The sequence below is a fragment of the Perissodus microlepis genome, chromosome 2 (assembly GCF_051167445.1).
Source record: "Perissodus microlepis isolate ML-2025 ecotype Zambia chromosome 2, ASM5116744v1, whole genome shotgun sequence".
In the NCBI taxonomy this organism is placed as follows: Eukaryota; Metazoa; Chordata; class Actinopteri; order Cichliformes; family Cichlidae; genus Perissodus; species Perissodus microlepis.
In genome coordinates this window covers 3,997,586-4,012,958 of record NC_140462.1, presented here as the reverse complement: position 1 = coordinate 4,012,958, position 15,373 = coordinate 3,997,586, and the positions used below count along the sequence as shown (strand labels likewise).

Below are 15,373 nucleotides of genomic sequence, written 5' to 3'. Positions count from 1 at the left end.
TAACGTGCTTACCAACTGCTCATCTGTCAATCAGTGGTATCCTTGTCACTCTTTGGTAATTACTTTGATTGCTGCTTTGAAGATGGAAAAAGTTTCATTCAGATCCTGCTCACTTTGTTTTCCAGTGATGATTTGGCCCATTAATACTCAAAACCCCTGAATGTCAGTGACACTGTGGTCTCTGGTGGTCACATCAATGGTATTTAATGTGGCTCATGCAGTCATGCAGCTTCTAAAAAGATGGCACAACACATTCTCGTAAGTTGATTTTATTAGCAAAAATTCACAAATGCTTTTCTGGTGACTTGTGGTACTTTGGTTATGTTAGCAAATTTGTGACAAATTTTGACATTTACAGCAATTTATCTAACAATTGTAATTCATTCTCACAATGCCTGCAGTCCTGAAACCAGGTTACTCCACACTTTGTTTCTCAGCTGGTTGTTGTTTTTCCTCAAACTCTTTTCCATACTCGAAGAGCGCGCCTTGCTTGAACATGTGACTGATGAAGAGATGCGATTAACCTCAAATGACTTTAACCTTGTTATTCACACTTCACTCCCCTCATATTTTCCCTCTGTATTCTTGGCACTGGGCGCAGTCCTTCACACCACATTCTTCTTCTAATAAGGACATTCGTCAAACACAGCTTCAAAGGACAGATGAGAGCAATCTAGGGAAAAACAACATTTAGATCTGGACATCCGTGAAAACCGTCTCCCTATGAAGGAAAAAATAATAATAATAATGTGAAATCCATGGCTTAAAAAAGGAAAAATCAAAGTCTTTAAGAGTTTAATGTTTCATATTTGTTTTACTCATCATTCCAGCATTCAGGGATGATAAACACAAAACGTATTCACATTTATCATCATTAATCAATTTGAAAATACTACAAATACAAAAGCTGCACAGATGTTTGAAACTGATACAGACTGTGTTCAGGAATCGGAGAACTTGCCATTCCTCCTGCTCCCCAGTATGTATATTTAAATAATACGAAAAAAAAGTAGAAATGTCCAGGTAACTCATTTTCATGGTGTGGATGCAGAACTGGTGTCTCCGACTCCCCCCGCTGTCCCTCGTGCCAAACGCCGTTCATTCCATGGGTTGCTCCTGTCTTTCTTTGAACTCATTAACTCTTGCCTGGAACAAATTTAAAGAACGTCCAAGTCAGAGATGGATTTCAGGCAGCATGTGGGAGTGTCACATTTAATTAAAGCCAGCTGACTGTCCTTTCACTTAAAATTACTGTTTGCTAGAACGCCCAAGGTTTCTTTCTCTGTCCTGTTATGTGCTTGGAAATTCAGGTTGGCTTCTTGTTGCTTTCCCCAGTTTAGAAATGAGAGCACCAGGTCAGCTTCTCCGCAGGACTCCTGTGATGGGAAGAGACCCTGCGGTAGGAAGAAATTGTTGGCAGCTGCTAACACGGGCTGATGATCCTCCCTGCACAGCACACAAGACTAGCACACCACCTGCCTTTGTATTTTTTACTTATTGGTGGTAAGTCAATGCAAAAAAACAAAACAAAACAAAACAAAAAAACCCTTTGAAATAATTTTTTTTTAAGAAAAAAGAAAAAATGGATTTGACTGTGCCTTTAGTTATTTCATCTTTTTTCTCATTAGAATAGTACAACAAAATCAAAATACTGTCCCACATCAGTGCTGAAGAAAGACAAGCAAAACAAAATGGGGCGATCGTGGCTCAAGAGTTGGCAGTTCGTCTTGTAACCGGAAGGTTGCCGGTTCGAGCCCTGGTTCAGACAGTCTCGGTCGTTGTGTCCTTGGGCAAGACACTTCACCTACCGCCTACTGGTGATGGCCAGAGGGGACGATGGCGCGATATGGCAGCCTCGCTTCTGTCAGCCTGTCCCAGGGCAGCTGTGGCTACAACTGTAGCTGCCTCCACCAGTGTGTGAATGTGAGAGTGAATGAATAGTGGAATTGTACAGCACTTTGAGGGCCCCGAAAAGCGCTATATAAATGCAATCCATTATTAATATACACAGTATGTGCAGTTTGCATGCTTGGTTTGAATATTCTCCTCTCTATATTTTGCACTGTGATAAAGGAACTCCCAGAGATCATTCATAAAAGTCTTTGAGGTCCCACCTCTTACGTGCAATCTGTGCTCTCTTTGTAAATACCACAGTGCATTTTTTTAACGCCAAAACCAATTTGCGTGGGCGTTAGTAAATCTTTTATGTTGTGTGGAGGAACAAAGAACATATGAAAACAAATGGAAAGAAAAAAAACAACCAAGTTTTCAGAACTTCAACTTGTCCAGTCTCATGGAAACCGGACAAGTTGGTGTTCAGCATGCATGAAGTTGACAGTGTTGCTGCATTTGTTTCAACAGGTAGCCAAAAAGGTCAAGCTGAAACTTCCACAGCTCAACAACCAATAACCAGCTTCCATCCATCAATTTTCACAACCTTTTGTCCAATGCAGGGTTGTGGAGGGAGTGGAGCCTATCCCAGCTATACCCTGAAATGTAGGGTAGACTCTGGCAGGTTAGCAGGCTATTGTAGAGCCAATACGAAGACATAAAGAACAATTTACAGTGACATTCACACCAATTTAGAATCCCTAAGTGGCCTAATATGCATGTTTTTGGACTCTGGAGGAACCCATGCAAACTCCACAAAGAAAAGCCGGTTCACTATCAGCGGGGTCAGACCCAGGACTTCGCTGCTGTGAGGGGACAGCGCTAATCACTGCACCGCTGCCCTATCAGTCCAGTACTGTCCACTCTAAATACTTTTAATGGTTTAACCTCCTAAGACCCGAACTCTTCCACGACATGCATTTTGGATTTCTCTTTGATATTTGGGCTGATTGGGGCCAGATGAATGTAAAAACAAAGAATTGCCAGATTTTTTTTTTTTTTTACCTGATTTTTGTTTCTAAAAAAAATGAGATCCACATATGAGGATATTCATTTAAAATTTCGATAGAACAGTAGCAGTATAATGTCCTCATAAGTGGATATCAGGCCCTTGTTGAGCAAAATTGAGTATTTTGGTCTAAATAACCCAAAATGTGATGTCCACATATGTGGACGCCAGGTCCTAGGAGGATAATTTAGGTCTCTGTGTTCTGACCAATCACTGGCAGGCACATTCAGCGACAGCTTCAGTGTTTAGTAGCAGAAGCAGCTCCACCCAGGCCGAGCTGGACATGAAGCCTCCTCTCTCATCAAAATGGAAAAAAGAAATTATTCCACAACTGTGGAATTTACTGCTCATGACACAAGGCCTCAAGCACTTATTCCTCAGTCATTTATGTGCTCGAATCACAAGTCGATAGAAGTTCTATTTTCAGAAATCATATGAGTATAGGCAGGTGCATGCTTTTTATAATGAAATTACACTAATAAAGTTAGCGAGGAGATTGCACTCATGGCACTGTGGCTGATTTAGTTAATCAGGAGATAACATGCAGACATGACCGTAAGCTGGGATTTCTGCAAGATTCCAGCTCTATCATCAATTAAGGGAAATTTAGGATGCGTAAATGATGATTGACTGGATCATGTCGAATGACATCTCCATTTATGTTTTACGAGATAATCGCTGTGGTCCAAAGGGACCGTGCATTTATACTTGAGCCGTCACAATAGGGAAAACAAGTTATCTGCCCTCCACTGATGATGGCTTTTTCCCCCCATTCCCCACGCACACGCTTAAATTAGAGCTGATTAAACCAATTCTGACCAGCTGTGCTGAAACCACAAACTCAGACTTTCCTGTCTCAGAGTAAAGAGTTCAAGGTGATTCTCAGAGTTTATCAAATCTGTTTTCTGGAACGCACCCCGGGTCATTTTTCTATGTAAGACACATGTTGTGTACAGAACAGTCACACATGCTTACCTGAAATGTGTTGAGAACATGTTGACAAACATCGCTGAGCTCGTTCAGGCCTCTCCGCAGTGGCTCTGCAGCTGGAATTCCCCCTGAAGCAGATAGCAGATACTTCTGACGAAAACCACCACCGACAGCACAAACAGAACAAAAACCACCGCAGAAGATGTAGGCACTCTGTTAGCCACTCGTCTCTGGGTTTCATTTAGCGCTGTGAGTCATCAGGCGCCCATGATGAGCACAAAAGCGGACACTCTGCACAAATTTATTATTGACAAGGGTCACCAGCGCTGTTAAGAGATGAGAAGCACGCATCAACCACATTTGCAACGTGGGATCGTTTTGTCTTGCCCAATTTGATATTTCAAGTGTCGAAACAAACGCCACACTTGCAAGCGATGCATCGTGAGCGCTACAGAGAAACTCTGCCAACGAACTGACTGCACCCTCACCGACGATGGCTTGTAGGCACGCTACGCGCTCTGGTCGGCATCTCGATGGGGAAAGATTCATTCTGCTGCAGAAATAACGAGCCCAAACACGCCTCGAAGCTTTGCAAGAACTACTCGAGGGCCAAAGAAAACCAAGGAATCCTGGACATTTCCCCCACAGTCACATGACCTGATCCTTGTAGGATATTTACCATATGGGGGACTGACTGTGCTGTTCCTTATTTTCTGTTATATATACTTTTACAGTGGTGGATACTCATGTTCTAAATAGAGATGGCACGATACCACTTTTTTATGTCCGATACCGATATCATAAATTTGGATATCTGCCGATACCGATATGAATCCGATATAGTGTGTTTTTTAATCAATAAAACGTTTTTTTAATATCTTGCTGCATTTTGTATAAGTTTATACTCAAGTTTAAATAAATAACAACAGTAAAGCTATTCTGTTATACCTGTATGTAAAAAATACACTGCGCCCAAAATATTTCATAGTTCAGCAACACTGATCAATCTAATAAACTTAAACCTACTCCATCCTCCCTATTCTGGTATTTTAAAGAGTACTTAGCAGAAATATTAAGCAACCTAACTAATAGGGTTGCAAACTCCCAGCAAAAAAAAATAGGGAACCACCCCCCACCCTCCACCTCATGATGCTTAATCGATGTAATCAAATTTAATTTGATGCAGTGTGAAAAAATGCACAGAAATAAATTATTTTTCAAGAATAATTAAATAGATTCAACATCTTTCTTCAATAGAATTGCAGAATTCACAGATGGTACTTTCCCAAAGGAAAAAGTACTATAGCTTACTAGGGTATATTAGACTTAACAGTTACTATATACAGTAATGGACTTCTATATATTTTACATCAGATTAAAACTTTGGGTGTAAGAGTCAGATAATTATTTATTAAAAGCTAGATATTTTAAATGAGAATAAGAAAGAAAAGTATGTCTTTGTGCCCCCTTTTCCCTGTTCATGCCCTATCGGCCCCCCTGGCTAAACTTTGCTAGATCCGCCCCTGCACAGTTACCAGCCGTCAGCTACGTAGAAAAAGATCCTGGTCTAGAAAGTAATATTAAATAAATTCTAACAACAGCTTATCAAGCTTAATAGTGTTGCTGTTGTTCAGCCGCTGGTTTCCTCTTTCTGGTGAGAAGTGGGCCAAAAACAAAGAAGAGAGACGGACTCACGACAGAAAAGCCGATCAGCTGATCATTAAGCAGTTTCACGATTGAAGTAGCAGCAGGAGAGAGAGAGAGAGAGAGAGAGAGGGGGGCAGTCGCTCCATATATCGGTTGTTAAGCTTAACGTGGGAATGCTTTACAAACATTCAGAGATGAACTTACACACTTGCTTTACTTCTCTCTGGGAAAACGTCCTCGGAGATGAAATGCTGGATTGCTAGCAAGGCTACAAATACACACAGCCGCTCTATCACGTGATGCATACTGCTGCAACGTGCTACGGTTATGAGCCGAGTTACGCCGTGTAGCAACTTTTGTGGGGTGCTTTTTTGATATTTAATGGATCGGATTACATTTTTTATTTCTCGCCGATATCCGATCCAGTAATTTGGGTCAGTATCGGACCGATACCGATACGTAATATCGGATCGGTCCATCTCTAGTTCTAAATAATGAGGTCCATGTATGTACCAGCAATCGCTGTAAGCCAAAAGTTGTTTTGTGCTCTTGAGTCTTTGACAGGTTTTCTCAGGTGCACAGCTCTTGCTATGAGCTTAAAAAACTCTCCTCGTTTAATTCTTTTGTTTGCAATGGGCGGCCAATCAGAAGAAAGCTAAAGGTAGGTGTGCCTTAAAGGAAGAAGAGCTAAAAAAAAAAGAAAAAAAAAGCTTGTTTCAGAGTTGCACACAGCTGCATTTAGGTAACAGCTCTGCCTCTTCGTTCTTCACCGTGTTCTTCTGCGGCGCCACAATAGACAGGGACAACTTTGTGCAACAGTTTTTATTGATATGTGCGCTCTTATCACTGCTCATCTGTTTTTAGTCGGTGAAACACTCGTGTTTACACTGTGAAGTGATCGTTACAGAATTGCACATTAAACGAAGCATTGAAGTAAACAAAACAGGATTTTTTTTTTTTTAGAATCTAGTTACTCGATGAATCGTTGAAGCCCTAAAACGCTGTCACAGAAATTGCTGAGATGCTCGCGTGTCCTCATTCCAGTCACACGTACTCACTTGTTCACCAGCACACTTAAACATGCAGACACACACACACACACAAACTAAATCTAGCTCATCCAGGTGATACAATACTGTCAGAACTCTTTCTACTAATCTAAGAGAGCCAGTGTGTAATTTTTGACAGATATAGTCAAAAACAACATGTTTTAAAAGAAGAGAAATGCTGAGTTTGACCCAAAGAACACCATCCGCACAGTCAAGCATGGAGGTGGAAAAACTATGATTTGGGGCTGTTTTTCTGGTAAAGGTACAGGACGACTTCACTGCAATGAGTGGCCAGTGGGCGAAGCTATGTACCATAAAATTCTGGCCTAGAACCTCCTTCCCTCAGCCAGAACACCAGCAAATCAACCCACAACTTTCATGTAATGCATTCTTTTCTGGATGTTTGGTTGATATTCTGTCTCTTTCCATTTAAATAAAGCTGCCATAAAATTAGAGACAGTTTATTTGTTTGTTAAAAAGTTTGCATATTCAGCTGGAGACCTAATAATTACTCCCCCCCTGTATACGTGTGCCAAAATCTGGAATAGAAATAGTAAAAGTGGGAACTAATACATGGACAGCTTTACATAAAATCATATTAAAACATGAAAAGAACGCCCGATTGAAAAAGTCAAAGGAAAAACTGAACTGAGGCCTGGTTAAAAGAATATTTCCCTTTTTCTTATGCTAAACTAAATATACAGCGACACAAAACCGGGATATGGAAAATGAATGTTCGTCATGAGCGACTGTGCAAGTGCACAAAAAAAGAAACAATTCAGGGTTGTGTCATTGATCGTTAACTGAATATGCTTTTGTTGGCTGCTGTTGAAACCAAGCTGTCAATTTTTTATGTCGCTGCGCTTGACTATCTTGTTTTGATAATCTAAGCGATTAACCAAAAAAAGATGTGGCATTAAAAAACAAATGAAAAGAATGCTGCGGCCCTCCTGGCCCCCTCAACTGACACGGATGACCTCAATCCAGCGTTGTGATTGCGGTCTTGGTGGAGAAATTTAACAACCAAAATAAATACAGATCATTTCAAAGGGCGATCTGATGCCCGAAAGCGTAGTGGAAAAGAGGGGGAGTATTTTTTTATTTCTCCTTGTGCCTCGAAGGTAATTGGGTCTAGCTGTATTGAAGCCGTGAAGAAAAAAAAGAAACCTCCAGGCAACCAGAAACTTGGTTCAACAACAAAAACAAGCTGTTTTCTCAGTCTCGCCGAGTCCTTTCATGTGACAGGGCTGCTCTTATCTTTTGTGAAAGCGGATGACAGATTTTTTTTTTTTGGGCAACGGTGCAAGTGCTTATAGCTCTCAAAATTAGGGCGCGTGTGTTATTATTTGCAGTATATCGTGATCAGCCTTTTTACCTTGCAACGCTGCCTGAAAACCTTTATTCCCAATAAACACAGCCATACGGAGCGGTGTGTATTAACAGAGACGTCTCTCACCTCGTGTCTGAATGCGAAAGTTGATCTTGCTCTCTGACGGATGGGTGATGGTGTAGCCGCAAAACTCCACATCCGCGCTGGCAAAAGAGAAAAGTGGGAAAATGAAGCTGAGGTTTGCGAGCATTCTCAGAGTTTTGCTTAAAAAAAAAAAAAGACTGGTAATGACTACATTTTTTTACATTAGCAGAGCTTCTCCTGGCAGGATGACAAGAGAGCCCCAAAAACAGGGAAGAGGGAGAAATCACATGCTTCCTTTTGATAACACTGTCATAAAATAAAATGATTATCTTATTATTGTCTATGAGCTGGAAAGCGAGGAAAGTCCCTTCTAGCTGGAGTCTTACTACAGATAACAGCCGTCAAGCTTCAGTTTGAATGTCAAATAAGCCACATGTGTGGGAAGCGATTTGAAATATAAAAAGAAAAAAAGAAAACACGACGGTGACCATGCTGAGTTCAAAGGGGGGGAAAAACAACACAAAAACGCTCACTTCTTCATGATCATGTATCTGAGGGAGTTCCCTAACGTATGGTCCTCGTCGTGCAGCACAAAAGTCACACAGCCCTCATCTGCCCCGTCGGCCTGGACCTAGAATGCCAAAAAAGACCACTCTTAAAACATCGCACAGCCAACATGGAAGAGAAACATTACACCAGCTTCCTCCTCTGAGATTAGTGAGTGGGCGATTCGCTCACGCTCATTCTGCACTTCCAAAATATTCAAAACATACAGAGTTACAGATGCAAATAGAAACAGACACTGATTACATGCACAGTTGGGTCCAAGAGTATTTGAGAAAGGACATGATTTTATTTGATTTTTTTGCCTCTGTACGCCAGCACAGTGGATGTGAAATCTATGAGAAAAAGAAAAATCAAGATGTGACTTGGAGGACTTGGAGCTTTAATTCAAGTGTTTTAACAACAAAAGTGGACCTACTGTGCACATTCCCAGCTCCATATTTTGCTCATTGGACTCTTTGTTTGGGTCACAGTAAATTTTCTTATCTTTAAACTCAGGCCTCATAAACTTTATCAAACATCTACAACACACAATGTTACCCCGTTCCTCCTTCTTTTAGGCCAGCCTTCATCTGATTGGCCACCATTCACAAAGTGAAGATCTGCACTGGAGCAGCTAGAGCTTATTTAAAGTGCCTGACTTGACCATGTTAGGGACATCCACTCTCAACAGGAGAAACAATAGTTTGCTGTTTAGAGTAAGCCGGAACTTTTTAGCTCTTAAGAGTCTTTTTTTTTAATGTACAAACACTAACTTCATTATTTTCAAGTTTTTGCTTTCTTTATGGAAAACCATCAAAGAATTGCAGACATTTTTACACGACAACCCACATTTTTACAGCTGCGAAGGCATGCAGGCCTTCACTGCGGCCGTCTTTAGCTGCCGTTTGTTTGTGGCTCTCTCTGCTTTCAGTTTTGTCTTCACCAGTAACTGAAAAACATGCTCTGCTGGGCTGAGCTCTGATTTACCATTCAGGAATATTTCATGTCTTTGCTTTAGGAAATTCTTGGATTCCTTTCCGTCTGCGTTTTGGGTTATGGCACTGAAAGCACCGTCTTATCAGTTCTAAAGCACTTTGGCTGAATCTGAGCAGAGAGTACTCCCTGTACGCTTCACAGTACATCCTGCTCCTTCTATCAGCACTCACATCATCAATAAAAACCAATGATCCAGTTATACCGGCATCCACACATGCCCATGCAACAACACTGTCTTCACCAAAGATGATGAGGTACTTCCCCTCTTATCATATTATCCCCTTCCAAGGTAGTTAAAGCAATACTTTTAACCCCCACTTGAATTAAACATGAAGCTTCATATTTCATTTTTAATTGGCATCTTTATTTCACATCATCTGAGGTAGGAAAATTAAGAAAAATGCATCACTTTCCAAATACTTATGGCGTTTATCTTCATAGGATATGAACACTGTTTAACTACTGCCCCCTAGTGGAGATACTGTTAGGTACCCGTGGACTGAGACAAATCATCTAAATTAAACAAGTAGGTACCCTCATGTTCCAAATTACTGTTTGTCTCCGGTGCTGGTAATGCTTCAAAAAGACAGATTTTAGCGTATACTTAAGTTAGATTAACGCCGTTTAAGTTTATTTACTGCTAGTCACTGTAGCTACCCACGTGAGGAGCACACAGGCGGTCAAATCGCTGTCATTTGCTTCTTTAGTTAATTGATCCGACCTGGAGAAAACAAAGACGAACCCATCCAACCGCGCACACCATCAAACCACACACGATTTTCGCTTTTTACCATTTCTAGTACTGCTTTCTTTTCTCCTTCCCCGGCCATGCTTCACTTTCCCACTGCATCCGTCAACAGAGTAAGGTTTAGTACTGTGCTCCTAAGCTCTGAATCTAGTTTGACAGGCAAAGGAAAGTTCAATACGACTGGAATTTACCTCAATGTTTTGGTAACATATGTATGATTGTAGCCATAAATGATCAAATTATCAGATAATAATTTTAATTTAAAGTGACGCAGCTCTGTGGTTGGTAGCATATTTGTCAAACGCGTCGTTTGGCGACTCTGCAGCGTGAATATGGCTTAAATTTTATATTATTGTTGTGCCTGGATGCTTAATAACATAACATGTTTACTTAAACAAATAGTTATTTTTAATACTTACCTAATAAATATTTATTTTAATAAAAGCTAACCTGTTCAGCAATTAACAATGGTAAGTTTTGTCACATCTCTAGCTGCAGGGGAAAGCGTTATCTAGCGTTCAAGTCGCCTGGAAGACTGTAACAGGGGCGAAATTTGCGCCTCTTCTATAACAAGTTGTTTATACGAAGACGTGACGACGGAACTACGTAATATGTAACTGGGGTAAAAAAAAAAAAATGTAGTTCCAAAAGGGAAACAACGACGTTAAGCACATAGAGACAGAAATGCGGTAGGAACTACACTCCCCAGCACGCGCTTGAACATGTTTCCGGTCTGGACGATTTGCGAAGCAGGCAGAAGTCACTCGAAAAGGATTAGCCAACTAGCAACTGAAACGTCTTTAAATGTGGGGATTTTGCGCTAAATGAGCCACTTTAATCGTCGTTGAGACATCCAGGTACTGAATATGATGTTATGTGACTATTACGTACGTTAGCTCAGTAGCTAAAAACAACCGACATGGCGTCAAGTGGCTAACTACCTTTCTGACGCTAATATGTAGGTATAATGGTCAACAACAGTGTTAGCTAGCTTGTTGTTTCGCAAATTTTGGTTCATCTAGTTTTAGCTGACATTTTACTCTAGCATGACAACCTGTTCATGATTGGGAATTTTCCTACGGCGTTCTAATCGCAGTATTTGGATTTCTTAGTTACACCTGTTCACATGTCATTTTATTTCCTTCTTCCTGTTATCTGTAACTATTTTTGGCTGTTTCACAAGAATTATTCTTCCCTAATCATTATCATTTGGGTTCCCCCCCCCCCCCCAGCTCAGCAGTAACACCTCGCCTTCCTTGTTCTTCTACCTCCAGGGAGGTAATAAAGGTGAAAACCCAGCTGTTGCCATGGCAATCCTGTTTGCTGTGGTGGCTCGAGGAACCACTATTCTTGCCAAGCATGCATGGTGTGGGGGTAACTTCCTGGAAGTTACTGAGCAGATCTTAGCTAAAATTCCCTCAGAGAACAACAAACTGACATACAGCCATGGCAGGTAAGGGCGTGTGCGGCCTGTGTCATCCCCAGTTGGCAGTTTACATCCTGTTAGTGACAGTGCCTACGGCGGTGTCATGTGATAAAGTACAACAGAGTTCATTCCTTGTAAAAACTGTAGGAAAAACAGCCCTACTGTATAAAACACCTCTCATCTAACGATTAACCCTTCTGCTTTATTTTTAGCTATCTGTTTCATTACATCTGCCATGACAGAATCATATACCTGTGCATCACGGACGACGTAAGTATATATTTGACAGTCATATATTTTTGTCAGGGGTTTGGATTTGCAGTAGGCCGTTTGTAGATGTTATGAATGTATTTTAAAAACCTGAATTAGTATAAAAATAAATATAAACCACCCAGCCACTGTAGGAAATGGACACATGTCCTGTGTTATTGTAGAAAACCTAGCATTACTGCTGTTGCTAAAGATGAGATAGGGTTTTGAGGCAGCCACAATTTATTGTATGCAACTTCTTATAAACCTATTTGACTCTCATCTTCTAAAGGACTTTGAGAGGTCACGTGCATTCACCTTCCTCAGTGAAGTGAAGAAGCGTTTCCAGACAACATATGGCTCACGAGCACAAACAGCCCTACCTTACGCCATGAACAGCGAGTTCTCCTCTACACTGGCAGCTCAAATGGTGTGTATGATGAAAGCCTGAATGTACCAAGCAACGTTTCCTGTTACTGCACTGTGATGTCCTAATATTTCTGTGGTTTAAAAGAAAAAAAAAGGAAACTGAAGAAAACGTGAAGAAGTGTGACGTGTTCCTTTTCTTTGCAGAAACACCACTCGGATCCACGTGGACCCGATCGTGTCACTGAGACTCAGATGCAAGTGGACGACCTGAAGGGCATCATGGTCCGCAACATAGGTGAGCATCTCTTTAATTTCCTCATTTTGTATTTATTCATAAATAAATAAATAAACAAGGCTCTGAGATGGAAAAACATTGACTAAAACTCTAATAAACCAAGTTAGATAAAACCTGTAATGTTTGTCTGGTGTGTGGTGTGACTTTAAATGAGTGCAGTGTTATATCATGAGCGACCACCTCACTTACGATGCATGATGTGCTGTGTTTAGTGAATTACTCATATGTATTGTATTATGTGTATTCACACTAAATTCACTGTTTGCATTCATGTTTTTACAGACTTGGTAGCTCAGAGAGGAGAAAAGCTGGAGCTGCTGATTGACAAGACAGAAAACCTGGTTGATGCAGTGAGTTTAACTACAACTGATTAGGCTCTGTTGCTTCTACTTATTTTCTGATGCATAACATTTGTCGTTAAGTATATACTGCAACTGCAGTCTATTAAACAACAGATATTGTTACCGATTACATTTTTTTTCCTCCTCCTCCTTCAGTCAGTCACATTTAAGACCACGAGCCGTAACCTTACACGAGCCATGTGCATGAAGAACTTCAAGCTGACTCTAGTCATTGTGCTGGTTGCCCTTGTGAGTACAGACACCGAGATGATGAAAACAAGTAGTGCATTGAGCTTGGCTTCTCTGTGCCTTATTTAGTGCAGCAGTTGTGAAGGAAGTGAACTCTGTCTGTGCTCTTTTTCAGGTGGTGATTTACATTATTGTCTCTGCTGCCTGTGGAGGTCTCAACTGGCCCACGTGTGTCAAACAATGAGAGGAGAGGGGGGACAGACGAGAGGGAGATGAAGGAAAAGGGACAAAGGGGAGAAGTGCCTGTTTAACTCTGCTTGCCAGTGGACACAGTAGAAAATACCACGTTCCTTGCTTTTTACTCCTTTGGCTTCAGAAGAGCTGGAAAACTATTTGCTCCTCCTCCTCCCACCTCCTTTCTCACCCTGACTTTGACAGTGCACATTTATATGCCTTCTGGACCTGGAGTCCCACCTCATACCCACACTAATGGACAGCAGCCACGTGGCCTAAAACTGATGTGGAACAATGGTCTTGTCTTATGTTTGTCTGGTGCATTCATCTTGTCTCATGCACTCGGTTGGCTGATGTATCAGTTACTATACTGTCCTGCACCTGCCTGTGTAATTAATCCATATAGATTTAACTACAAAGGTAGCAAAGTTTGATTTGTGAGTGTCCTGTTTAATCTTGGATGCCAACAGAGTATGTGGGTAACGTGTTTTAAATGTATCACGAGGGTGTAGTGTATGGGCCTCTGTTGAAGAACTTTAAACACATTGTTGACTAAACTGATGCAGTATACAGACTTTCTGAGAAGTTTTATCACTTAGCACAGTTGTATCTTCTAAGGTTAATGTTGTGAAATACCCTGTATGATCATAAAAATAAATATTGTACATTTGATTGATTAAGGATGGTTGTTTTAAAGCAAGTGTGATTTCTGCCTGTGGAGTTGAGGCTTCCCTTCACCTTTTACCTCCCTCTTTGAGGTTCAGTGTGCCCAAGTTTTCTTTCTGTTAACAAAATGCACTTTTTTATATTATGTTGTACATAGATTTGCTTCCTGACATTATATGGCTGATGATCATTATGTAACAATTGTACATCCTCATTTAAAATAAATAAATTCTGATGGAACTGAGTGATTTGCCTCTAAACCAGGAAAGGACAAAAGGGTGTTGTGACATGTATTCCACAAGGCTGCAGGCCCTGATGGCATACCCGGGCGTGTTCTCAGAGCGTGTTCTGGGGAGCTTGCAGGAGTGCTGACAGACATATTCAACCTGTCCTTGGCCCACGCTGTGGTACCGGCCTGCTTCAAATCCACCTCCATCGTCCCGATACCCAAAAACTCCAACCCATCTTGCCTCAATGACTACCGCCCAGTAGCACTCACCCCCATCATCACTAAGTGCTTAGAGCAGCTGGTCCTAGCACACTTCAAATCCTGTCTCCCCCCCACCCTGGACCCCCACCAATTCGCATACCGCCAGAACAGGAGCACAGAGGATGCAGTCTCCATCGCACTGCACTCTGTCCTCTCACACCTGGACAACAACAACACCTACGCCAGAATGCTGTTTATAGACTTCAGTTCAGCGTTCAATACAATCCTCCCCTCACAACTCATCAGGAAACTGACAGACCTGGGCATCAGTTCCCTCATCTGCAAATGGTTACTGGACTTCCTGACCAACCGCCCCCAACATGTCCGGCTGGATAACCACTGCTCATCTACCATCACAATGAACACCGGTGTACCACAAGGCTGTGTGATGAGCCCCTTCCTCTACTCCGTCTTCACCCACGACTGCAGACCTGCTGATGGTTCCAACACCATCATTAAGTTTGCAGATGACACCACGGTGATTGGCCTCATCAGTGACAACGATGAGGCCGCCTACAGGGAGGAGGTGGATCGTCTGGCTGAGTGGTGCGACACAAACAACCTGCTGCTTAACACCGAGAAGACCAAGGAGCTCATCGTGGACTACAGGAGGAATGCTGACCCACATCCACCCATCCACATTAAGGGGACGGCTGTGGAGCGTGTGAGCAGCTTCAAGTTCCTGGGAGTCCACATCTCCGAGGATCTCACCTGGACGACCAACTGCTCCAAGCTGGTCAAGAAGGCTCACCAGCGCCTCTTCTTCTTGAGGACTCTGAGGAAGAACCACCTGTCCTCAGACATCCTGGTGAACTTCTATCGTTGCACCATCGAGAGCATCCTGACCAACTGTATAACAGTCTGGCACGGGAACTGCTCTGCCTC

The 15,373-nt window shown here is 41.8% G+C and overlaps 2 protein-coding genes across 3 annotated transcripts; one reads left to right on the top strand and one right to left on the bottom strand.

The window, feature by feature from the left end:
- Window positions 1-253: 253 nt before the first annotated feature.
- Window positions 254-10,388, bottom strand: polr1d (RNA polymerase I and III subunit D). The gene is made up of 5 exons (XM_084940883.1): window positions 10,273-10,388; window positions 8,473-8,570; window positions 7,982-8,058; window positions 3,875-3,957; window positions 254-1,146 (listed from the first exon to the last, which is right to left on the bottom strand). Exons 1-5 carry the CDS (start codon window positions 10,309-10,311, stop codon window positions 1,099-1,101), a joined length of 345 nt encoding a protein of 114 aa, XP_084797009.1. The 5' UTR covers window positions 10,312-10,388; the 3' UTR covers window positions 254-1,098.
- Window positions 10,389-10,927: 539 nt separating this feature from the next.
- sybl1 (synaptobrevin-like 1) lies at window positions 10,928-14,242 on the top strand. 2 transcript variants are annotated; one of them, XM_084940862.1, is made up of 8 exons: window positions 10,928-11,086; window positions 11,462-11,682; window positions 11,868-11,925; window positions 12,197-12,334; window positions 12,478-12,568; window positions 12,851-12,918; window positions 13,066-13,158; window positions 13,274-14,242. In XM_084940862.1, the coding sequence occupies exons 2-8, from the start codon at window positions 11,537-11,539 to the stop codon at window positions 13,340-13,342; spliced, it is 663 nt and encodes a 220-aa protein (XP_084796988.1). In that variant the 5' UTR covers window positions 10,928-11,086; window positions 11,462-11,536; the 3' UTR covers window positions 13,343-14,242. The 2 variants fall into 2 exon arrangements, with proteins under 2 accessions (XP_084796988.1, XP_084796981.1); XM_084940855.1 differs by having other exon boundaries at window positions 10,929-11,086; window positions 11,504-11,682.
- The last annotated feature ends 1,131 nt before the right edge of the window (window positions 14,243-15,373 follow it).

Bases quoted from the DNA above. Each gene is read 5' to 3' on its own strand.
- polr1d (XM_084940883.1), bottom strand. From the start codon at position 10,311: ATGGCCGGGGAAGGAGAAAAGAAAGCAGTACTAGAAATG. The intron at 8,059-8,472 runs GTGAGCGTTTTT...CTCTTTTGCCAG, and splicing joins AGATACATGATCATGAAGAA to CGCGGATGTGGAGTTTTGCG. The intron at 3,958-7,981 runs GTGAGAGACGTC...TATCTGCTTCAG, and splicing joins CTTTCGCATTCAGACACGAG to GGGGAATTCCAGCTGCAGAG.
- sybl1 (XM_084940862.1), top strand. From the start codon at position 11,537: ATGGCAATCCTGTTTGCTGTGGTGGCTCGAGGAACCACTATTCTTGCC. The intron at 11,683-11,867 runs GTAAGGGCGTGT...CTTTATTTTTAG, and splicing joins CTGACATACAGCCATGGCAG to CTATCTGTTTCATTACATCT. The intron at 13,159-13,273 runs GTGAGTACAGAC...GCTCTTTTTCAG, and splicing joins TCATTGTGCTGGTTGCCCTT to GTGGTGATTTACATTATTGT.